This window comes from Danio rerio, chromosome 9, assembly GCF_049306965.1.
Source record: "Danio rerio strain Tuebingen ecotype United States chromosome 9, GRCz12tu, whole genome shotgun sequence".
In the NCBI taxonomy this organism is placed as follows: domain Eukaryota; kingdom Metazoa; phylum Chordata; class Actinopteri; order Cypriniformes; family Danionidae; genus Danio; species Danio rerio.
The window spans coordinates 29380100-29405000 of record NC_133184.1 but is presented as its reverse complement, the minus strand read 5'-3'; the positions used below and the strand labels follow the sequence as shown (position 1 = coordinate 29405000).

At 34.8% G+C, this 24901-nt stretch overlaps 2 protein-coding genes across 7 annotated transcripts in view; one reads left to right on the top strand and one right to left on the bottom strand.

Annotated features, from left to right (window-relative positions):
• lcmt2 (leucine carboxyl methyltransferase 2) overlaps positions 1-11872 on the bottom strand; it is a 14195-nt gene extending 2323 nt beyond the window's left edge. Inside the window, exons 1-14 of one of the 3 annotated variants that reach the window (XM_073911434.1) lie at positions 11649-11872; positions 11451-11566; positions 8987-9111; positions 8814-8895; positions 8534-8723; positions 6321-6477; positions 5698-5887; positions 3601-3708; positions 3413-3500; positions 3097-3333; positions 2706-2918; positions 2533-2630; positions 1537-1724; positions 619-754 (exon numbers count right to left, since the gene is read on the bottom strand). In XM_073911434.1, coding sequence (XP_073767535.1) covers positions 619-754; positions 1537-1724; positions 2533-2630; positions 2706-2918; positions 3097-3333; positions 3413-3500; positions 3601-3708; positions 5698-5887; positions 6321-6477; positions 8534-8723; positions 8814-8895; positions 8987-9111; positions 11451-11566; positions 11649-11721 — 2001 coding nt within the window. In that variant the 5' untranslated portion in view covers positions 11722-11872. Of the gene's footprint in view, positions 1-618; positions 755-1536; positions 1725-2532; positions 2631-2705; positions 2919-3096; positions 3334-3412; positions 3501-3600; positions 3709-5697; positions 5888-6320; positions 6478-8533; positions 8724-8813; positions 8896-8986; positions 9112-11450; positions 11567-11648 lie in introns of those variants that run through there. The other 2 variants (XM_073911435.1, NM_001128557.1) reach the window with 2 other exon arrangements.
• A 12-nt stretch (positions 11873-11884) lies between these two features.
• Positions 11885-24901, top strand: part of gtf2e1 (general transcription factor IIE, polypeptide 1, alpha) — a 28442-nt gene continuing 15425 nt past the window's right edge. The window contains exons 1-2 of one of the 4 annotated variants that reach the window (XM_073912158.1): positions 11885-11958; positions 14816-15289. In XM_073912158.1, the coding sequence (XP_073768259.1) occupies positions 14842-15289 (448 nt within the window). In that variant the 5' untranslated portion in view covers positions 11885-11958; positions 14816-14841. 4 annotated transcript variants of the gene reach the window in all.

The following is a 24901-nucleotide window of genomic DNA, read 5'->3' as shown; positions in this document are numbered from 1 at the left end:
ACATAATAGGTTTAATAACTGATTTATTTAATCTTTGCCATGATAAGAGTAAATAATATTTGACTAGATATTTTTTAAGACACTTCTATACAGCTTTAAGTGAAATTTAAATGCTTAACTAGGTTTAAATTAAAAACTGCTTTTATTCTACTCAAAAATAAAACAAATAAGACTTTTCCCAGAAGAAAAAATATTATCAGACATACTGTGAAAATTTTCTTGCTCTGTCAAACATCATTTGGGAAATATTTAAAAAAGAAAAAGAAATTCAAAGGGGGGTTAATAATTCTGACTTCAACTGAATATATATATATATATATATATATATATATATATATATATATATATATATATATATATATATATATATATATATATTCAAAAATCTAATTTCTAATATAACTAAAAGATCTAATTCCTTCATGAAGTTCCTATAAGACTAAACACTGGTTCAAATTAAATAAAATACCATAACAGTAATATTTTTGTTTATAGTTTATATTTTTTTTACATAAACATAAAAAGAAAAAAAAACATTCTAACTCCAAGCCATAAACATTTTAAAACCAATATGGATAATTTTATAATAAACCATTAGCCAGTGCTAGAGTAACTTACAGTATCCAGCTGGATCTCCACACAGCTTCCAGTGTTGAGATTTACTATAGAAACTCCTGGTACTCCATCAGCCTGAAGCCAGACTCCACCAACCACAACCAGCTTCTCATTAATTACATGAGCTGAGTGAGAGTATCTAAAAATAGAGGATTTTCATCACATAGAGGTGGCACATATCTTTTTTATGATGCATTCCTTACATTTCCCATTCCAAAATAAAGTCTTGAAAAGTAGGAGTGAACAATATTGGAAAAGTCTGATCTTGCAATATTTTAGTTTTCTATGAAAAATATTGTTACACAGTTTCAAAATATGGATTAAATATCTCCATTTGATGATTTATAGGGAGTAAAAAATGTGTTTTGTCTTCTTTCTATTGTTTAGGTTTCACATTTAGAAGAAATACGTGAAAAATAAAGAGATTTTTGCTTGTTTTAAGGAAACTATTTGCCAGTGGGGTAAGTGAAATAATCTTGTTTTTGCTTTCAAATGTAGATATTTGGGCTGGAAACAAGACATAAATTCTAATTAAGTTTTTTTGCATAAATCAATAAATTCCACATAAATACAGTTATTAATTAAATATAGTTCTGTAGCTCCTGGTCAACTATAATTCAGATTGGACATTGTGTATCTTTACAATGTGACTATTGCAAGTGTGCACATTGCAATACCGATGCTGAAACAATATACTGTGCAGCCCTAGTGTCAAGTCTTAAAAGTCAGAGCAAAAAAAAAGTGAATCCGCAAGTATATATTTGAGTTTGCTAAAAAAAAAAAAAAAAAAAAAAAAAGTTGGACCAGTAAACTCTAAAGATTGGGTTTAAAAAAACAAAAAACAAAATATTAAATCAAATAACACCGATGAAATCAATAAATACTTCCAATAAATATAGACAGGAAGTGAGTGTTTTGAACCTGGGCACTGGAGGTGGATGTAAATCTTTCATCTCCCAGCAGAAACCTGATGATGTGGGTCTTAGATAAAGGGCATCCCCCAGAGGTTTGCCTCCTTCCCCCAAACCTCCAAATATCACAAGCCCCCCTCCATAGGGACAAGCTGAATGGGAGTGGCGGGCTTCCGGACCAGCACCAACAACTGTAATCTGATGGAAGCACAAAAAAAGATGATATAACAGTCACTCTTGAGATGTGATGGCTATTTCAGAATATACACAGGACCATTTTTGCACCCTCAGAAGGTCTCTTTTATGGGACATGCACTACTATTAGATTGTTAAGGCTCTTTTTTTGCTCACATTATTTTCAACATTTAGATATGAAGTTCATTCATGCATTTGGGAATGAATTCTTTATTTCAAACAATATTTTTATGTTATGTTGTTTAAAACATATTTTCTGAAATCCTAATAGATGTAGCATGATGCTTGCAACATTAAAATAAATGTCCAATTTCCAGCTAAGTTAACATATGCATGAACTAATAAAAAATGTATACCATCAACGGCAATGGAATTAAGATAAAGAGCATCCTTTTCTTTTCTTTAGGAATTTTCACCTTTATTGGTATAGGAAAGTAGAGATTTTACAGACAGGAAATGTGGGGAGCAGAGATGGGGGAAGGATCGGCAAAGGACCTTGAGCCAGGAATCGAACTCAGGTCACCGTGAGCACCTTGGTGCTTTATATCGCACTAGACTATTGGCGCAGACAGATAAAGAGCATCTGCCAAATGTATAAATCAGCTCTATATTTTACAGTATGCATAAACTTAAAAAGGTTAAGGTTAGGTTTGGGGGTAGGCCAAGGGATGGTGCCTAGTTATAGTATGCAAATGCAAAGCTAAAAAGGGTGTTTTATATTTTGACATAATGCTTTAAAGAAGTAGTTTTGCAACCACTCTGAACAAACTCACCATCAAATTGTATGTTTTCAATGTGTTTTAATACATGCCTCAGTCCAGTGCTTGTCTTCCAAACACAGGAAATGTGCATCTCCTAGAATCGGATCCTTTTCAGAACGTCCTCCAAACACAAACAGAAAGGTCTTGTCTGAAATTACACATGAACAAGACGTTATTGCTTGCCTCTTATATTGCACAAAATATTTAGAGTGAAAAATCTCACCGTTGTAGCATATTAAAGTAGATGTGTGTCGCCATCGTGGCTTTGGACCAGTGCCAGTACAAACTATGTTCGTGAATGAAAGTTGTACTTCATCAGCAAGGTCAGCGGTCACCAAAACGACACTGCCTGATGGACTAAGTGGAGAAGATCGGCCTCCGAAAAGAACGACTCCACCACCAGGGACAGAAGTCAACGTCTGATAAAGACTCACCACTGAGAACAGCAAATGCCAGGTATTGCCTTATCACTTATAAACCGCTCAAACTGGTTATTTTGAAAAATTACAATAAGCAGGTATGAACAATAATAGATTTCAATAAGCTAATATTATTTTAATATTTTGGCTCCTTTTGGCTGTGATTTTTTTTAGCTTCCAACCATTGATAATCACCTTTATCTCCATGTACTTCTACACAGGCACTTTTCCAGCCACACTTCTCTTTGATCAGGACCCTTGCTGCAGTGTCTCTTCCATTTCTTCCAAAGCCTCCAGTGAGAAGGATGATTTCAGGGGTCAGAAGGGCAGATGCCATACCAAGAGCCTCCACAGACGGTGATCCACACATGGGCTGAACGACCAGAGGAGGATGTGTGTTCCATTGAGGAGTCATTTGGGGAATGGAGGATGCTAGGAAAAGAGCGCATGCATCTTGATTTATCACGCCACCTTCCCTAGTCAAATATGTAATGTAGGTGTTTATACTTACTATTTGGTAGCGTGAGAAGAGCTTGCCTGGTCACAGAGCCTTTGGAGGCAGTAAGGATGAAGTAATGAGAACATTTCTGATGCCATTCCTAGTAAAGATAAACATGTCATTTGGTCAGACTCAGTGGTCATGCTGAGATCATTCCGACATTTTTGTTGTTGTTTCTGAGAATGAGTTCATTTGCTCACCTCAAACTCATCAAACGGCTCCAGATTTTCGATTCTCTGCCTCTCATCTTCAGGAAGAAGATCAAAATAAAACTGGTTCATGTCCAGACAGTGACATTTTTCCCAGCCCTGTGGCAAATAATGATCTGTTAATCTGAGATAAATGTTGATAAATTATATAATAAGAAATGTTTTATGTAGTGTGTACATATACATGGTAAATAATAAGAAATACAATGATGCTCAAATTTATTGCAGCATATCGTAGAAACCGCAACAATCTCTTTTGTTTAAATGTGTTTTTAAATCTAAGTAAATTTTTTTTGATTATGCTTACAGCACTAACAATGTGAGAGCAAGATTTTGGCCGAGGACAGAAAAGAAGTAAAGACAACTTACCTATATTCAAGTTAGGGCTGTACAATATATCGCTTCAGCATCGATATTGCAATGTGTGCATTCGCAATAGTCACATTACAGGATATGCAATGTTGGGATTATAGTTTAATATAGAGTTTAATCATAATGGAGTAAAAGTTTATCATCTTAAGCAAGCTCACCCCAAAATGACTTGCTATTTTCATTACACCCTTCACTTAATTCAAACATTTATGAGTTTTCTTTTTTCAGTGAACACAAAAATATATAATTTAATAACTCTTATTGTATTGAAACAAGTGAAGTGTGAGTAAATAGTGAGTAAATTTTGTTTTTTGTGTAAACTGTAAACTTTAAGGCCTGTGTGAACATTTCAATATTTCAAATTTTAAAACATTTAGCCACAAGAATTTTTTCGTAACTGTAAAAAAGATTAAATAATTTACAATAACGAACAATGCAGTGTTGATTATTCAATATCTGTGTCTGAATAGTCAATCCCTGAAAACTATAATTCGCTTTTATCTTGACTATATTTTATTTATCTATGCTTGTAATTTATTTGTTATATATTATTTGAGATTCACTCAACAAAATCCCCCCAATCAAGCCAAATAAATCTGTTAAATCAACTGGTGAAAGTGTATTCACATCGCAATATATATATCACAGAAATACTAAATACCGTAACGTCAGATTTTCCCAATATTACGCAGCCCTAATTCAAGTATACAGACATTTATGCTAATTTCCATGACTTTTCCAAAACTTTGTGAGTTTCCTGTTTTTTTTTTAAATTCCATGACTTTTCCAGGTTTTCCATAACTGTACAAACCTGGATGTTTATTTAAACTATCAATGTTGCAAATACATTGCTGCTTAATATGTGTGTGGAAACTATAAACCAGTTTTAATGAAGAGAAAATAAATACAGTATAAAAAAAAAAATTAAAAAGTAAAATAAAATCTTTCACTTTTGATTAAGTGCATCTTTACTAAAATAATGTCTCTTTATATATATATATATACATATATATATATATATATATATATATATATATATATATATATATATATATATATATATATATATATATATATATATATATATATATATTAACAGAGCAAGAAAATTTTTACAGTATGTCTGTTTCGGCAAGAATAAAAGCAGATATTTTTTTTTTTAAACATCATTTTAATGACAAAATTATTAGCCCCTTTAAGCCAAATTTATTTCCAATAGTCTACAGAACAAACCATTGTTATACAATAACTTGCCTAATTACCCTAACCTGCCTAGTTATCTTAATTAACCCAGTTAAGCCTTTAAATGTCACTTTAAGCTGTATAGAAGTGCCTTGAAAATTATCTAGTAAAATAGTATTTACTCTTCATGGCAAAGAAAAAATAAATCAGTTATTAGAAATGGAGTGATTTAACCTATTATGTTTAGAAATTTGTTGAAAAAAAAAAACTCTCCATTTAACAGAAATTAAAAAATAAACGGAGTGTAACAATTCAATATATATATATATATATATATAGAGAGAGAGAGAGAGAGAGAGAGAGAGAGCCAACTATATGAATACACATAGCCGAATAGACATTATCGTCAATATACTATTTCTAACTAACTCATTTCAATGACATCCCACTTATTCTGTTTCATTAAAACATTAATATTAATTTAATTACTTTAAATTTAAAAAAAAGGCCATGAAATCTTAATACAAGACTTACTTCCTGTATGAATCTCTGGGTTTGAGCCACATTGTCTGGATATTGTTGTAGAGAATGAATTTTAGAGTTGAGCTTAAGGAAGTGGCTCTGCATGACTCTGCCAAATGGGTCATCTGGGTGGATCTGTTCATACATCACGAACATAGACTGTGGGAGGAGCCTGGCAGCCCAGCCAATCACAGCATCCGACCTAGAGAAAAAAAGACAAAACACAAAGTGATAAAAATACACTAAACTGTTTTCAAAACAGTGAAAGCTGCAGTATTTTGTTCAGGATTCATTTAATGAGCAAGCACATGAATCCTGTCTCACACAGAATCATAACAGGACTATATTTGATCTGTCGGGTCGATCATTAGTAGCACAGTACATAAGTGAATTGTCATATCCATAAATAGAGAAATGTACCTCAGGCTACAAATAGAAGCATGCTGTTTTATTTAATAACCTCGAAAAGTGCCAAACATTGCTGCAGCTTTTAGTATGGCCTTCTTTTATAGTACAGTAGAACAAAAAAGGGAAACAATTAGATAATCAAAAAGACAATGACATCAGGATAACAAGCAGACTGCAGAATGATTACCAAGGCTCAGTGTTGTCCCACACTGAATTCACATCCTCACCATTGCGTCTCCATGTAAGTCAGCACCACCTCTGACAGGATGAGTGTAGGATTGTCCCACTGCAGTCCAGCTGCGCTCAGACTTGCCTCCACCTCCTGCTCCTTCCTGACATCCGCACCAATCAGATTATAATGACCACTGCTGATAAACACAGCATCTATATATGGATAGGAAACACACGGTCATTGTTCTAACACATAGCATGTTTTGGAAACACAGACAGACTTGGAGGATTTCACTAGAAATTGCTAATATTTTTCTTATGAATAATACAGTTTATATACTGAAGGGTTTCTATGGTGCTGGAAAATCAGGAAAAGTCATGGAATTTTGAAAAAAGCATTTTCCAGGCCGGCGAGGCAGTGGCGCAGTAGGTAGTGCTGTCGCCTCACAGCAAGAAGGTTGCGAGGTCGCTGGTTCGAACCTCGGTTCAGTTGGCGTTTCTGTGTGGAGTTTGCATGTTCTCCCTGCCTTCGCGTGGGTTTTCTCCGGGTGCTCCGGTTTCCCCCACAGTCCAAAGACATGTGGTACAGGTGAATTAGGTAGGCTAAATTGTCCATAGTGTATGAGTGTGTGTGAATGTATGTGTGGATGTTTCCCAGAGATGGGTTGCGGCTGGAAGGGCATCCGCTGCATAAAAACTTGCTGGATAAGTTGCCGGTTCATTCCATTGTGGCGACCCCAGATTAATAAAGGGACTAAGCTGACAAGAAAATGAGTGAATTAATTTTTCAGGCCTGGAAAAGTTTTAAAAACATAAAATAAACCCAAAATATTTTGGAAAAGTCATGGAAGTTGGTTTAAAAAAATATTTATGTACTCAAATTTATTTGAGATGATAATATTGGGTTAATTTGTAATACAGTTGCGCTGTCTGTCTCTTCAAATGCCTGTAATTCAAGCTACATTGAGTGTCGTGTACAGAAACAATCTCAAACTACAGAGTTAAGATATTGAGTGTGCTAAAGGCTGATTTTTTTTATTTGTTTTTATTTAACAGGGATAATACATAGACAACCAATGTCACATACATGGAGCATATGACATGAAGCTAATTTGCTGCCTTCATCCCTGGTTAGGGTTTTAAATAAAAATAAATGAATAAAACCATGATACAACAAACATGTATGTACAGAGCCACAAACATAAAATGTAAGTGCATCTGCATACTAAATCTGCACACTACTATTCTACATTAAAGTCTATTCTACATACTACTACAGTATATAGATTTGTACTAATCATATAAGTCTTGTAAAAACACAAACCAAATATTTTCTAAAATATTTTAAGCAAGATACTTTCTAAAACTATTTTACCAATATAAAAATAAATAGAAACTACATACTTATTTTTTGATATGCTGTAATAAATATGATGATACATTTCTTTTTTCTTATTTACTACATTTGTAGACATTGCAAGACACATTAGGTCATAAATATTTACCTGAAAGTTTTGGAAAAGTCCTGGAATTTTAGTAGTCCAAATGTGTATGAACCCAGATATTGTAATGTTTAATAAAAATTATTTATTACATTATATTTGTTTATATTTTAAATAATTATTGCTGACAAATTGGTAAAAAACAGTGACAAAATATAGACATTTCAAATTAATTAGTAATTGTTTGGTTGCTACCTTTTAGAAGATTGTATTATGTTATTTTTTTTGTTGACATGTTGAATTAAAGTTTCCAGAAATATGATTTTAAAAAAATGTGTTATGGGTTATAGTCCAAAAGTACAAAACCTAAATAATAATAGCAAATAGATTAACTAATTATTTAACAAACTAAAAAATATATATGACTAAAAATAAACATAGAAAATAATAACAATCATTAAAAATAAATAAATACATAGATGGAGGTAAATAAAAAAGGAAAACATCAAACCATCAACAAGTACTAATATTGGTGATGATAAGTTTTGGCAACATGGTGGCTCAGTGGTTACCACTGTCGCCTCACAGCAAAAAGGTCGCTGGTTCGAGTCCCAGCTAAGTCAGTTGGCATTTCTTTGTGGAGTTTGCATGTTCTCACCGTGTTTGTTGGGTTTCCACTGGGTGTTCTGGTTTTTCCCACAGTCCAAACATACACAAAAAGGCCTAATTTACACTTTTGATATTTGAAAGTCCCTTTTTGTCTTTTTTCAGTCATGACAAAAATCTTATTGTTCATTTAATCTATTAATAATATGTGAATGTCTTACTTGTCTGCTTATTTAGGACAGTCTCCCAATCTGGCAACAAGTCCTTCAGGCAAGCATTGCTATTGATCAAGGCAGCTTTGCGACGGGCAACTTCTGGAAAGTCAACTTCAAAAACAGTGACACCTCCAAGGGCTCCTTCTGCACGCAGCCGGAAAAACAGCGAGTCAAACCCCGCTCCCAGTGACAGAATCTGACATTAAGATAAGGAAATGATCAAATCTTTCATTCTCCACACTTTCAGAAGAACTCTCAAACACTAAACAAGGACATTTCTTCCTACCTGTCTCCTGGAGCAGGATTTTGTTGCATGGAGAAACTGCTTCACACAGTGATCGACTGCCTTCCAGCGCACATAATAACCTCTGACAAAGAAATATACACACATCATAGATATAAGCTCTCTTGTATGACAATATAATTATCAAAACAGCCTGAACTTTCCCAAACTTTTACCTATTAATGAGTGGAGCTCTTCTTGACATCTTGCACACAAAATGCTTGAGGAAATCATCATGGAAGTAGCCCTGTGCCGCTGCTGACACCTTACTGACCACACTGCTGTCATTTGTCCCTTGTACCTGAGGGTGAATGTAAAAGGAAAAAAGGTATTTCATAAAGAATGTCACAGCTTGGAAGCACACAAGTGTGAGATGATGACAGCATTTGGCTTTTTTTGTTTGGTGATCTAACCCTTTAGGTTTAGCGCGTTTCATTTATCTAAAATGTATATTATAAATAGGTCTGAATTAGGCATGGGATGATAACCGTTTTGAAGTATACCGTGGTTTGAAAAAGTCAAGGTTTTAAAACTGACAACACTTCTCTGCTACTGTTCCTATGGTATATGTAAGATTTTTAATTTTTAATTTTTGGTTTTGTAGCACAACAGTATCTCCAGCAGAAAAGATCTTTAAAGATGCTGTCTTAAATTGTAATGAAATCAGTGTTTTTGAAACTAATGAAGACAGCAGAAGTCAATGATTCATTTTAATTATTTAGCCTGACATGTTTACTGCTCCAAAATATTTTAAATGTTTCTCAAAATAAAATATATTGTGTACAAAGGGGCAAAAAGTTTTTGTTTTTTTACCCCGACATTTAAAAGACCATATATTAAAGTGGTAATCACAATACCGTTAAACCATGAAACCATGACATTATTTTATCCAAGGTTATCATACCGTCAGAATCTTATACCAGCCCATGTCTAGTCTGAATTGTTATTAATTTATTATTTTTACAAGGTTTTCAACATTTTTTCCTAGTCGTTATAGTACTTTTTTTGGCATGCATAGACACATTTGTTTACTTATTTTAATAATTTTTTATTAATCACTTTATTCCAGTTGAAAATTATATATTTAATATAATTCAAAATATTTATTTCATTTAGCCATTTTTTAATTTTTATAATATTTTAAATCAAATATGAATTTGTTTTTAATTATTGGGTTAATGTTTTTATCCAATTTGTTATTTATCTCTTTCACCTTATTAATTGTTATATACTATATATATATATTAGTTGTAGTAGTATGCACCCTGTGTATATTCATTTATTTATTTATTTTGCTGTCCTTTTCTTATATCACTCGATACTCTTTTATAAATTATATTTTAAAACAATCTCTATACTATAAATGATTTGTTTTCTTAAAATGTATGTAGTACAAATTTGTATGAACCCTGATATAGTAATATTTAATGAAAATTATTTACTATCCTATATTTGTTTATATTTTAAATCATTATTGCTGATAAATTGGTAACTCCTTGTTGTAAGAAAAACATTTCCACTTACTTTTTTTTCTTTCCATTTACTGGCTTCGAAGGCAGGGGTTTTTGATTTGGGAGCCCTTAGCAATTTCAGCCATGGGGCCCAACAGTCAGTTGCACCCCAGCAGTCAATTGCACCCCAGCAGTCAGTTGCAGTAATATCAATATAATATGTAATTACTTTGCTGTTCTTTTCTTACATCACTCAATCTCCTTTAATTCATTCATTCATTTTGTTTTCAGCTTAGTGGCTTTATTAATCTGGGGTTGCCACAATGGAATGAACCGCCAGCGCATGCTCTTCCAGCCGCAACCCATCACTGTAAAACATCCATACACACTCAATCACACACATAAAATACGGACAATTTAGCTTACCCAATTCACCTGTACTAGAGGTTTATGGACTTGTGGGGTAAACCGGAGTGACCGGAGGAAACCCATGCCAACACGAGGAGAACATGCAAACTCCACACAGAAATGCTAACTGACCCAGCCGAGGCTCAAACCAGCAACCTTCTTGTTGTGAGGCGATTGTGCTACCCACTGCGCCACCGTGCTGCCCTTTGCTTTAATACTTTATATTTTAATACAATCTCTACACTATAAATTATTTGTTTTCTTAAAATAAATTCACAATTTAAAACAATAAATCAACTATTTAATTTTTAAAACTAAATTTTTTGTTACCTGAATAAACTGCTCTGATTAGGGGCGGGGGACAATTTTGCATGCAATAATGACGTTAAAATTTGTTAGACCTTCACCAACATATGATAGTAAACTATGTTACATAATTTGTAGGTATAATTTATGCTTCCATACATTTATCGGGGGCTCCCAGATTCTCTGGGGGATTAAGTGACTGTTTACCTTATTTATTGGTTAAATCCCGCCCCTGCCTTTGGCCCCTAGACACCTCACACTCCAGTTCACATATTGTCATCATATATTATATAATTTAGTATTTTTATTATGCAGTACCACTACTAAACTACGCCAGAGAACCATAATACGGGATACTTTTGACAGTTTTTAAGTGGCGAAAATACATTTCAATGACATGATTCCTAAAGTTAATGGCACTGAGCCTATCCTGTTACAACCAACATAAACTGAATTTAAACACTGGCAGACTCACGGCAGCATCTTTTCCTTGTTCTCTTTTTCTGTTTACTGGCATCACTCTCTGGACACACGTGTAGTCTTCACTGTGAACAACAAGGAAGCAGCACAGCGGAAGCGGCTTCCTTTCGTCTATGACAAAAGCTTTTACAATTAAACCTTACAAGTCTAAGCAAAATACGTTCATTCAAACATATAAACATGTGTACTTTACATGCCGAGTGTCGGTACTTGTACCGTAGGATTGTTCCAAAGACAATTAAAGGGATTTTTATTGTACACAGCATCACATTACTTTTAACAAGTAGTTGTTATTTACTTTTTTAGTTTGATATAAAAATAAGATTTTATAAATACTGACTAAATGTATTATTTTAAAATGGTTAATGCACAACATATTTTGGTAAAGCGTTTTGAATTGTATATAGACTTTTCAGCAACATCCTGGACGTCATTTCCGCTAAACGTTAGCGTGATGCTGAACTAGGAAACTTGCTCTGATCTAAACAGGAGGAAAATTAAAGGTTTGAACTGTATTTTATCTCATTCAGTTTTCATGTTGTTTATTTTGCTAAACGTGTGAATGTAACGTTAACAGCATTTCTCAAAATACCGAATCATCGCGTTAATCTTACATTAAACTCTCCAGATACATGAAACTGGTGAGTAGTCATCTGTACTCTCACATTGCTTTGTATTATTTTCGTTGAGCGTATTTATTTCATACTTTTTGCGTGTAACTGAAGTACAAATTTAAGACAACATAAACTTATCTTCGTTTCTAAAGTAATTAACCCTTAGACATCGTTCTTAAATGAGCTCCTTTTATTTACGTGTTTAAACTCCATGTTAACCTGAATGACTGCTGTTAACACGGTAAAAAAAATTCTGATTGATATGTTTTCCATAATGGTTTCTGCATGGTGCATCTTAGACCTTTAACTAATCTTTCTGACATTTCTAACCTTACAAAGATTTCAGTGACAAATTGAACATTGCTGTTTTGACTTCAGCTGATATTCCTTTAAATGGCACCTATTTTACCCCTTAATCAAGATTTAAGATAAGTCTTTTGTGTCTCCAGAATGGGTCTGTAAAGTTTCAGCTCAAAACACCTCTCAGATTATTTATTATACCTTTAGAAGTTTGGAATTTTCTGCTTTGAACACAATGTAGCTGTTTTTGTGGCCTGCGCCCTTAATGCCAATTCACCCTGCCCACCGTTCCCTCGTGCCTGTCGGAGTGTGCCTCAATCTCTGCCTCGGCTGCGACAGATAAACAGCACAGTGACAAAAAGATCTCCCGTAAAGTTTGTGAGAAATACTTCAGTAAGAAATCTCCCAATGATTATTTGATGTATTTGTTGTGGAGTTAATTCAAGCCTTTCTATGATGAGTCGCACACAATGTTGTTAGAAAGTTTACACAGACACACACACACACAGGGATGGGACGATAAACAGTTGTGAATAGTAAAAGTTTTAAAACCGTAATGTTTTCAGTTATACAGTTTCTAAGGTATGTGTATGTTTTTTTGTTTTTTTTTCACGATTACTTTAGTTAGTTTTTTTAGGGCAACAGAATCTCCAGCAAAAAAGGAACCTCTACACTAAAAGCTACTGGTCTAATATATATATATATATATATATATATATATATATATATATATATATATATATATATATATAAAATAAATCTATTGTGTTCAATAGGGGCAAAAGTTGTTGTGTCCCAGACATTTAAAAATAATTTATTTTGGAGGAATAATTACAATATCGTGAAACAGTGATATTTTTTCCAAGGTTATAAAATCAGAATCTTATTCCGGCCCATGCCTACACACACAGTGCGCGCATTTAACTTTGCACTGTTTTTGCACGTAAATGTGACAGGAGGATACACATTAATATCCCCTGCTTTATGGACATCCATTATGTTAATGTACAAAATAAACCTGATTTAACATCCACAAACGGATTGAAAGGTCTTCTTTTTTTAATTGTACTGACCTGGGGCTGTGGTTATAAAGACGGTAAAATCGCTTGCGTGTAGTCTTCTTGTTGATATCTTGTTGATATGATTTTACTCGTTACTGCGATGACATGTTAATATGAGGCTGTCAATCAGTTCAGTGGGCAGGAAAACTGCGCTCCTACATCACAGTGCAGTGGGTCTTAAAATGGGATGGATTTGGATGCTATTTCAACATCAGGAAATAGAAAAAGAGACCTATTGTCTTTATATCACTCCAATATGACTGTGGACACACTTTACTTACAGTTGTGTCCAAACAGCTCACAAAAGATGATTTTTATGATAGGTGCCCTTTAAGGTAAAATTATCTAGTTATTTAAAAAAAAAGATTGTAGAAATACTATTGAAAATGACCTAGGGCTGGGTGATATGGCAAAAATGCAATCTTAATAATTATTTTCCATATTGAATGATAACGATATATATATTTCAATAGAAGTTGCTAATGCTTTCAAATTTAAAAGAGAGGTTTACCCCCAACAATGACTGAAGCCACAAAAATTAAAAGCTTTATTAAACCATTAACAGGCCTAACATATGCCAAAGCAATGGCAAAATATCTCTAATAACCACACACTTTTACATTCCCATTGTTTACATTTCTGCTGTGTGATTGGCTCTTAGATCAATTAAAGTAAAAACGTCCAGAGCTCATCATTGTTATTGACAAATTTTATTGCGATTTGATATGATATTGTTTATCAGCCCAGCCCTAGAATGACTCTTGAAAGCATCAGTTATTAACAAACAACCGAATTATGATGTTGTTTATTAAATGAGGGATTTAAGGCGCTATATTACAGTTTGACAGTTAAAAGTATTCCTATATATATATATATATATATATATATATATATATATATATATATATATATACACACACACACAAAATGATTTTATAAGTTAAGTTAAATAAGTTTCATTGTTGTTTTCATTGTCATATTTTTGATGTAGGTGAGTGCTGTAAAGGTGTCAGAAAGTTTAACCTGGTCCCATAAAATCAATGTGCTGTGTTTTTAATATAAAATAAACACCCCAGGGGTTGCAAAAATAAATCAATCCATCAATCAAATCAAAAGGTTGATGGCTTTTTATTTTCATGTTGGTTTTGTAAATGTAAGTATTAACTACTAATCTTTTCTTCTGTATGTCATGGATAAAATATGGTAAGCAGGTGATTTTTCAGAAATTTTCTGTTTTTTTACTTTTCACAGACCTTCCTCCAAGAAACCTAAAGTTCAACTCTTCACTGTCTTGCATAAAAGACAAACTGACCCTTTATGACAGCACATTCTTGGTCCTGAAATATCTCTTCATCTGCTGCTCTCTCAATCCCTCTTTCTTTTAGTTTTTCCTCATTCCCTATCCTTCATCATGACTGAACCTGAGCTGCTCACAGAGGTGCCTGCCTCTCTCAAACGGCTGGCCAAGCAGGTTGTGCGGGGTTTTTATGGCATTGAGCATGCTCTCGCTCTGGACGTGCTGATCCGAAACCCCTGTGTACGTGAAGAGGACATGCTGGAGTTGCTCAAATTTGACCGCAAGCAGCTGCGCTCGGTTCTGAACACGCTCAAAGCCGACAAGTTTGTCAAATGTCGTATGCGTGTGGAGACGGCACCTGATGGGAAGACAACGCGACACAACTACTATTTTATTAATTACAGACTGCTGGTTAATGTGGTGAAGTACAAGCTGGACCACATGAGGAGACGCATTGAGACTGATGAACGGGACTCTACTAACAGAGCCTCCTTCCGCTGCCCCTGCTGCACCAACACATTCACTGACCTTGAGGCCAATCAGCTGTTTGACCCGATGACTGGTGAGTGGAAAACTGGAAGTCTATGAGAAAATAAGACTTATTTTGGATGGCATGTTTTCAATACTTTAAGGGATAGTTTACTCAAAAGTGAAAATGATTATAATTTATTCACCCTTCTTTTGTTCCAAACACAAAAGAAGTTATTTCGAAAAATGTTGGAAACCAGAAACCATTGACTTCTATAATACTTGTCTTTCTTACTTGCTTTCAGTGGGTAATAGTTTCTAACATTCTTCAAAATATCTTATTTTGTGTTCAGCACAAAAAAAAAAACTCATAATGATTTGGAACCACTTGAAGGTGAGTTAATATTACATTTTTTGGGTGTACTATCCCTTTAAGATATACATAAGGGCCAGGCCCCGATTGGCTAATCGGGAGGACCGGGAGAATTCCCGGTGGGCCGGTCCGTTTTTTGGCCGCGAGGGCCGGTGTCCCTAGCTCCAGAATCTGTTGCTCTCAGCAGTCACACTTTTTAAATTAATTTATTTACTTACTTGACTACAGTCTTCTTATTCATTATTTTACCGCAGCTCTGCTCTTTTTATATATAACCAGCCTACAGGTTAATGATGATATTAGTCAGATGAGTCAGTTCTTCATATACAACTGTTGTGGTCCAGTGGTTAGCACGTTAGACTACGACGCCGCTGACCCAGGTTTGATTCTTGTCTGAGTATGTTTTTTTTTTTAATTATAGTTTTATTGTTAAGACATATAATACTGTTAGGGTTTTTGAACATTTAAAGTTCTAAAGCAGCTGTTTTCTCAAAAAAAAAAAAAAAAAAAAAAAAAGACGTGATAGTGTAATTAGAAACTGAATTGGAAATGACCTTATTTTAATATAGTCAGTCGTGAACTGAGGTGGGCCGGTCTAAGGCTTGAAACTCCAGGGCTGAAAAAGAGTCCCACTCCGGCCCTGATAAGGGCCTTTGTAAAAAAAAGTTATTGTGTATATATATTAGTTGGCCAAATGACAATATGGTATAGTAGACTCAGAACGAATCAATACTTTTTTTGGAAAGAAATTAATACTTTTGCTTAGCAAGGACTCAAAGACACTTAAATTAATAAAACAATACCAGTAAAATAATTAGTAATATTAAAAGTATTAAATATTGTTAGAGCTATTAAATAAAAAATGTTAAAGTAATATCTAAAATTATTCCAATTTTTATTTTTAAAAATGATCTTCTTTCAGACTTTCTATTCACAAAGAAATACTGTTTAACTAAACCAGCTTATATGCAAAAACAAACAAATTCAATTGTTTCTTGAGTCCTCTACCCAGGCAACACCACTTTTTAATACATAATTATAATTATTCATAAGTTCATGCAAGATCTTGGTCAAATCAAATGGAATGCTAATTTCACATAAAGTCAGTCGCATTAATCAAAATGCTGCTGCTTTTTTGACTGTTTCTCCAGAATTTTGTTTAGTTTATTTCCTGAGATTCTAAAGGTTATGGGAAAGTGAGGGAGCTATCTGACAAATAATTGTTGTTCAAAAGTGTTTAAACAATAAACATGATGTTCAAATCAATTAGAAAATGCCCATTAGTCAAGAATTATTTTACTAGAGCTTGCTAGAATTTCTATGTATGGAGAAGATACAGTGCTCACATAAGTACACCCCTCACAAATCTATAATTTAAATTCATATTTTTAATAGGAAGCTATACAATATTATATTTGTGCATATACATTAGATTAGTCAGTACTGAAGCCAAATCTGAAGCTTATCCAACAAAATAACTTACAATAATGGTCCAAAAGCTAGTACACCCAAATTTATATGTTAAAGAAAAATATTAAATACAAACTTAATAAAAGAGGAAAAATTAAGAGAAGCTTAAAAATTTTAAGATTAGTTGAAATTTTGTAGGTTGTATTTTTATTTATTTTTTATTTTTGCAATATTTTGCTTGAATTTAATTGTACTATCTTTTAATTTCTAAATATGTTTGGTGTCTAAATTATTATTTGAATAAATATATCTGTTTAATAAATTTGTTTGTTTAAACGCACAAAAATACATTGCCTATATTCACTGAGAAATAGATACAAATATTCATTTTCAAAATGGGGTGTACTCAATTAAGCTGAGCACTGCATAAACATATTTCAACATGGCCAGCTAGTCTCAAATCATGTCATCATCATTAATAAGACTCTTAACCATCATTAAGGAAGTGGAAAGAGGTTTTAAATTAAGGTCTGTGTTTGATCTCTGATATAACTTCTTAACGTTTTTATGTAAATGTTAAGCAAGTGTTAAATTTCAGACAAGTCTCCATCTCCACACTGTGGCAGAGCTGAATACAGACACATGATGGCAGCAGAGGTCAAAAAGTTGAATGCATAGATTTACAACACTTGAATGAACCTCACTTGGAGACTGATGCTGAATTGCATCAGTTTGTAGACAGACAATGACAGACAGACAGGAAAGGGAATAAAACCATTTTCGTAGCTTTAACATAAGTAAGCTTTAATGTCATAGAAGGCGGCTGTAAGGATGAGCACAATGCATTGGCATCATCACCATCATGCTTTCCGCTTCTGTGCTTGCTGTTTTAAATTTCTGACTTCAACAGCTGCTGATTTATGTACTTGAAGTACGCACATGCACACACACACAGTGCTGCTCTTGACGTGACTTGCGTTATAAAGGTTTCAGAGATGAATGTTGAGAACTGCTAGCCATTCCTGTTTAAGCTTTTATCATGGTCTGAACCCAGACAAACCAATGTCTGAATAGTGTGTGTGTGTGTGTGTGTGTGTGTGTGTATTTATTTATTTGGGTCCATTCCAGCAGTCTTGAGTCATGTATAATTTATCTAATCTGTGTTCGTGTTCAGAAGGGAAATTCATAAGGAGAGTCTAATGCTCTGAACACTAAAGACACATCCACAGTCTTTAAATAACATCTGACCTAACACAGGGACTTGCCTACATGGATGTTGTCTTTTTTTATGCACATGTTCACATGCATTTTTAAATTCTTTAAAGTGCCTATGTTTTTTTTTCTGATATTACCTTTCGTCTGTTAAGTTTATGTAGTTGTTTTTACTTTGAAACCTTGCTGAGCTTTTAAATTCACAAGGTAAATGGGATTATTGGTTCTCATTTATAAAACTGTGCATAGAAACCTTCCTAAAAGTCAATGTCAGAATATTAGGGCTTATATTATGATTTAACATGGTTCAATTAAGTCAGTATTTAAAGTAAATATGTCAACTTAGAGTTTACTGACAGCTGTGCACTTTCTCCCATCAATTTTCACATGGGAAGTGGCGAATGCACGTTTCCATTCCTGTTTTGTGTATACAGTATATTTATAAATGCGACCGATCGTTTCACAAAAAAAGATTCCAAACTGCCCCAAAAAATTTTCAGTAATTGTACAACTTGCATAGGGGTGTAATTAGTTTTCTTGATGCCAACCTAAGGTCTTTACCGATTGGTCGCTTTGAGCCCTAAACACTGTAGTTATAGCTAAGGCCTGTAAGAATTTAGTTACCTTTGTTGTAATGCAGATAAAACGCTGCATTATGAAATAAATTCTATTGCTGAATTAATACCCTATTAGTGCCATCATTACTTTTTGCATCACCATACAAAAGCTGAAATATAGATATGATGATGACCATTTCATTTCCTGGGCCATCCTGACTAAGATATATGAATTTTTAGAGGAGGTATATAGAGCGACTGAAATTTTGAATGAACTATGTGCACTGAGAAATCAGGTAATTGCTTGTTTTCTTGTTTTTCTTGGACGGATGTAGTCTTATTGTTGGGAATTGAATAAGAATACTTAAGTGAGGCTAAATGTAACTTTTAATGTGGTTTCATCAATTAAAAAGAATATTCTGGATTATTTTCAAACCTCATTGTATATAAACGAACAGGAAATGATAACAGTAATGGACTTGCACTGAAAGCTTGGCAGACAAGGAAACCAGAGGGCTTTAACATAAATGTGTAGCAACTATTAAGAAATATTAAAGCAGTACTTCAGTAATAAAATGTTTTTAATATTCCTAATATTTTATAGGAGGCTTGTTTGAGAACTTTGGTTTATATTATCAATGCAGTTCTTCTGTGTTGAGTTGCTCCTTAGCGTTTTGTGGTACAGCTGCACAATATATCGCTTGAGCATCAGTATCGCAATGTGTGTGTCCACAGCAGTCGAATTGTAACATATACAATGTCGAGTTAGGATTATAGATCACTAGAAACCACAGGTCAAAACGCACCATATTTGTGGAGAAACTGCGGAACCCTCCGTTCCCCTACAAAATCATCCCAATTAATGTAATGATTTTTCAAATAGAGCTATTGTGAAAATAGAGCTAGGGTGAAATTATATCGCAATATATATCGCAGAGAAAAAAAATTCCAATACCATGCAGCCCTATTTTGTGGCCTCCTTTCTGTTATCTGAACTCACTAATTAAGCAAAAGTTCACTTAATGTTTATTGTAAGATTAGAGTTGGTTTAGTGCAGTGCAAGGAAAGAACTGTTTTCCATCTATTCTCAGCCTTATCTTCATGCTTGAATCTACAATGCGATCAGTGCTGTCTGATTCTTAAGGAATGACTCTTAACGGTCTGTTCTTTTCAGTGACACAAAACCAGATTGTGCAACTGTTTAGTTTGAATACTAAACAAATTACTTTCATTAAACTTTTTTTTTTAGTCGAAGCCAACAATTAGAACCTGTATGGTTCCCCAATGTAAATTCTTCTCAGAATTGTTTTTCTTTCTCAGCAATTGTAATTCATTTTCATCTTTAAATTGGGATAAGACAGTAGAGCTTACAGAGAGGAAAGTTTGGGGAGTAGAAAGGGGGGAAGGGGCGGCAAAGAACCTTAAAGGGCCATGAAACCCCCTCGTTTCAGCAGGGTGTTTTCACACCTCTACTTTGGAAAAAGTCAGAAAAGTGGGCGTGGCTAGCTCTGTTTAGGGGGGAGTGTCGGAGGAACTAAAGTGGGATGGTGTGGGAGTGTCTATTTGGGCACGCGCGAGTTTCAGTCAAAATACTCACACACAGGAGAAAGTGATGGTGTTTAACCTACATGGACATCTGTAGTCGAATTATTTGCCAAATTATTAAATGTTGGACTTTAACTGCAGTTTGGCTCAGGGAATTCATTCATGGCCCTCGCGACAAACGAGATATTTGATTCGAGGATCTGCTCTAAGTGTGTATTTTTCATGCAATGTTTGATACCGCACGGCGAATGAGAGAAAAAAACCCTCCGCATTTCCCGAAAACTTAGATGCATACAGCAGGTAGCGTCAGAAAGCCGCGTGTGTTATTCCGGTCACAAAATGCGGTGCTAACATGTTTGCACTCAGTGCAATAGTTAACTTAATTCGATACAAAAAACTGAATAAACAAAGAGCACTGGTGGCTCACTTACCAAATCTGTAGAGACAGGACAATCACCAGCAACTAGAGCCGCGTCTTTATGAAGAGAAGACAACAAGCGAATCCGGATTTCAGCATTTGCAGATGAGAACAGCTCTCAGGTAAACAATGTTCCTCCTTAGACACGTAAGTTATTGTTGTCGAGCGTCGCGTACACTGTTAATCCACACGTGAGTCTGAGCTCTCACAGAGAGAAAATGAAAACGAAACTTAATGGCAGCAAACTATAAAAGCAACACTTCACGCTTGTTTTGCCAACACAACGTGGCGTCTCTGTGGTGTAAACACGGTGACACAAATGAATATTAATGAAGTTGCACAATAGAGCGCGCTGATTGGTGTGAACCAAACCTTACTCATGCATTAATGCAACACACTGTAAGACGTAATAAGACTCACTCTGGCACAGACGCCCAGTCTGCACGCTGGAATACAACGCTATTATGTCATGACCGTGACGCAGCTTCAAATATTCGTTTCAAACAGGAAGTACGAATTTGCTTGAAATAATGCAAAAACAACCAATTTACACTTTTTAGTGAAATATAGGTGTCCTTATAGTGTTTTTAGCAGTGTGGGACACATATACGACTGTCAACAGCTCAACCCCAGCTCAACCCTTTAAGCTGGGAATTGAACTTAGGTCGCTGTGAGCACCACCTAACCACTAGGCTATTGGGTTTGTTTGTTTTTGGTTTTGTTTTATTGTTATTATTTTTTGGTCCAGACTCAAAGAAATGTATGATGCATTTTAGGTGATACATTTTGCTCTAAATCAGGCCCAGTCACTGCTTCTTTGGTCGGCTCTGGCCCGGTTTGAAGAGGTTTACCAGAGCATGGTTCGTTTGGGCTTTGGTTGTAGTGTGCCTGAGCCCAAAACTTAAGAAACAACATGACTTTTAAGGGACTGTTTCATATGGATTTATTAATCGTTCTTCTTTTCAATGAACGCAAACTGTTTTAGTTTATTAAAGACGCAAACCCCTTGCTGCACTTCATTTGCACCTTCAGCAAATTGCCTAATACGTGCAGCATAATGACTTGATCATCAAAAGCTGTGAATCTGTTGGGCAAAATATTTGACTGTTTGTGTCACTGCATCCCAAACAACTAAAACAATATAACTAAAGCATTCTTCATTGTGCTGAGCGAGAGCGCTTCTCTTCCTGTTATTTTTTATTTATTTATTTTTATTCATGAATGTACATGAATGCACAATCAGGAGATCAATATAAGAGATAAAATACAAGTTACATTAACTGCAGAAAGAAAAAAGACTACCAAAACAAAGAAAGTGGTTAGTAACATTACAGTTGTACAAAAGTGTTTAAAATTAAATAAATGAAGAGCTTTCTCTTCCTGTTAAACTGAACAGTCGCATCATTGATGATGTAAGTGTGCTCAGGTTCGGAAAGAAATATGCAGTATGAGTGCAGCCTGTTGGGGGAGAGGGGATATTGGACAATCGTGCTAAAGCAGACTTCAACCATATTGGCTGTTTGAGGTGTGCTGTTTGCTCAGCCTTTGCTGTTTTTAATAGAACTTTCTAAAAATTATAAAATGGATGGTCAGTTCAGTGCCAGAAATGTTTATATTGCACACAACAACTAAAAATCTGTTGCAAAATGGCAGCATTTCATATTAACCTAAATTGAAAACCTTTTGTAAAAAGTGACAAATGGCCAATGTTTAGCATTCTGCTCTTGCATGTTCCATTCACATTTCAGTCAAACCAGTTTGTGTGAAAAAACTCTTAAGTAGTCTTAATTGGCATGTTTGGTGCACACCAGTAGTCAAATGGCTATGTTTACGCTTGTTCAAAAAAATACTAAAGCAATTGTGCCAGAGTTTTTAACTGCACCAAACCTGGCATGTGTAAGAGCACAGTCTGACTGAACCAAAACCATATGGTGCAACCTGTAGTCCAATTCCTGAATGAATGACAATAATAAACCACCCTGCTGTTTTAGATTTCACTTATGCTTTCGAGAACAAACTGGTTGGCTACTACTCAGATTGCTATCGTTCCATGGCAAGCCTCTCTTATTTACTATGAAGCCAAAATTAGCATCCCAAATAATGTATTTGTTAACCATAAACCTAAACGTCATCATTCCTTTCATGCGATCTCTTCCTACAAATGTGGTTCCAAAGATCATCTTGTACCTGACATGCAAGAGGAAATTCCTTCGTACAGAAAGCCTATGTTTGAGTGAGTGATGGACAGATGAGAGGAAAGAACAGGAGTAAAGAGACAGAGTGATAAAGGGTTTCAAGCAGTGCCAGAGGTGAACGATGAGTGTTAGAGGAATAGAAAGGCAGGTAAAGAGTGCATGGCACGTGTTCACCCTCACCTCTGCTGAAAGCAAACTGGCAGTCAGGGAGGCAAAGCTGTTGCTAGGATACATATCAGGAGGATTGGTGAGGATGAAGCAGAAGAACGGCTAATGATGAAGCATCTAACCCTGTGTAGACCATGCCATTATACACACTCTTATTTCCCATGTTCCCTCCTGGACTAGTATATACCTGAAAGGATTTTATAAACATGGGTTTTGTGACACACGGTGCTCTCTGTGTACTGAGGGGGCTGTTGTGGATGTTTGGCAATTGAATCTTTTTACCCTGTACTGTTTTTTTACGCTTGGGTGGCTTAGTTGTGTGTTAGAATAGAAGAGTGTATTGATCAGATTGGTCAAGCGCATCAAGGTCCCCCCTCGTTGAGCCCCCTCAAAAAAATTGATCTATGAAAATCTCTTTGATTGGTGAGGTGTTAGGGGAGATAAGGAGATCTAACAGGGTCAGGCTCGCACGGTAATAAGTCACTTGCTGATCCTATCTTAGCATCATGTCTTCACTCTGTCTCATTTCTGTTATCTCCCATTAGTTTTCCATTTCTTCTAAGTTGCGTGTGTTTGTTATAAGCAGAGCTGCAACCACCCAATGTTCAGATAAAAGGATCCGATTTATTATTATTTTAATGGTTAACTCGTATTTCTTTTACAAAATCAAACGCTATAATTATTAACCATTAAAAAAGTTTCCAGCTTGTAAAGCCAGTTTTACTGTATTTAGCTCTACAATATTCAGAATATAATACTAAATTCACTGTTTAAAATTTTAGCGTCAGTAAGTATTATTAGACCATTTATCTCTGCGTGTGTGTCTGTGTACCAGAGGTGGGACCAAGTCATTGTTTGGCAAGTCACAAGTAAGTCTCAATTCATTGCCCTCAAGTCCCGAGTCAAGTCCCGAGTCAAGACAGGCAAGTCCCGAGTCAAGTCCCGAGTCAAAGGCAACAAGTCTCAAGTCAAGTCCAAAGTCCTGCAGTTTGATTTTCGAGTCTTTTCGAGTCTTTTTAACAGAAAAATAAAATATATACAGATTAGGTATGGTTGTAAGATCTGTATTAATTAAACAAACCTTTTTTTATTAAAGAACATTGCTTAGATATATAAAAATACAAATGCGATTTTCTGAAAAAGTACTGAACAGTGCTGCGTCTCGTCTCCACAGCATAATGCACAAGAACGAGTTCCACCAAAAAAAGACTCCATTTTGCCTCACATCACACAGAAATTGCAGGTCTACTGCTGTCTAATTCATTAAGTTTAGTTGTGCTATGTTATGTCTTCGGTGATCAACTTGTGATTAACCAAAATTACATAACCTCAATGTGGTAGCAGTAGACCAACTCCTGTATATGCTGCAAAGTTAAATTGAGTGAAATTGGAATTTTGTCAATTGAATCTGGTGTGTGCTAAAGAGATGGAGTTGCAAATCCGTCTAGCAGCAATGTAAAATGGTAGCACATATTGTTAATGAAGTAGGCTACTTCATACAAACAATAAAGTTGTTTTCTTCACATAACGTTGAAGAGCTTTGCTCTCTACCTTGTGTGATGCTCGTGCACGGATTTCCTCTGTTTGTGGACAAAACTGATTGCGAGTTCTCAAATTTTCTCTCGCTTTCAAATATGCACTGCTCACACACAAATTTTCTTGAGCGCTCTCAGAGATTATATGCAAACTCACAATTTGTGTCGTGTTCCCTCTTCCTTTCATGCTTTTTGATATGATTCATATTGCTGCACTGTTTAATAACAATAACCAAAATACTAAAATAGACTTACATATTAAATGTTTAATCTAATAAACCATAACATTTTTG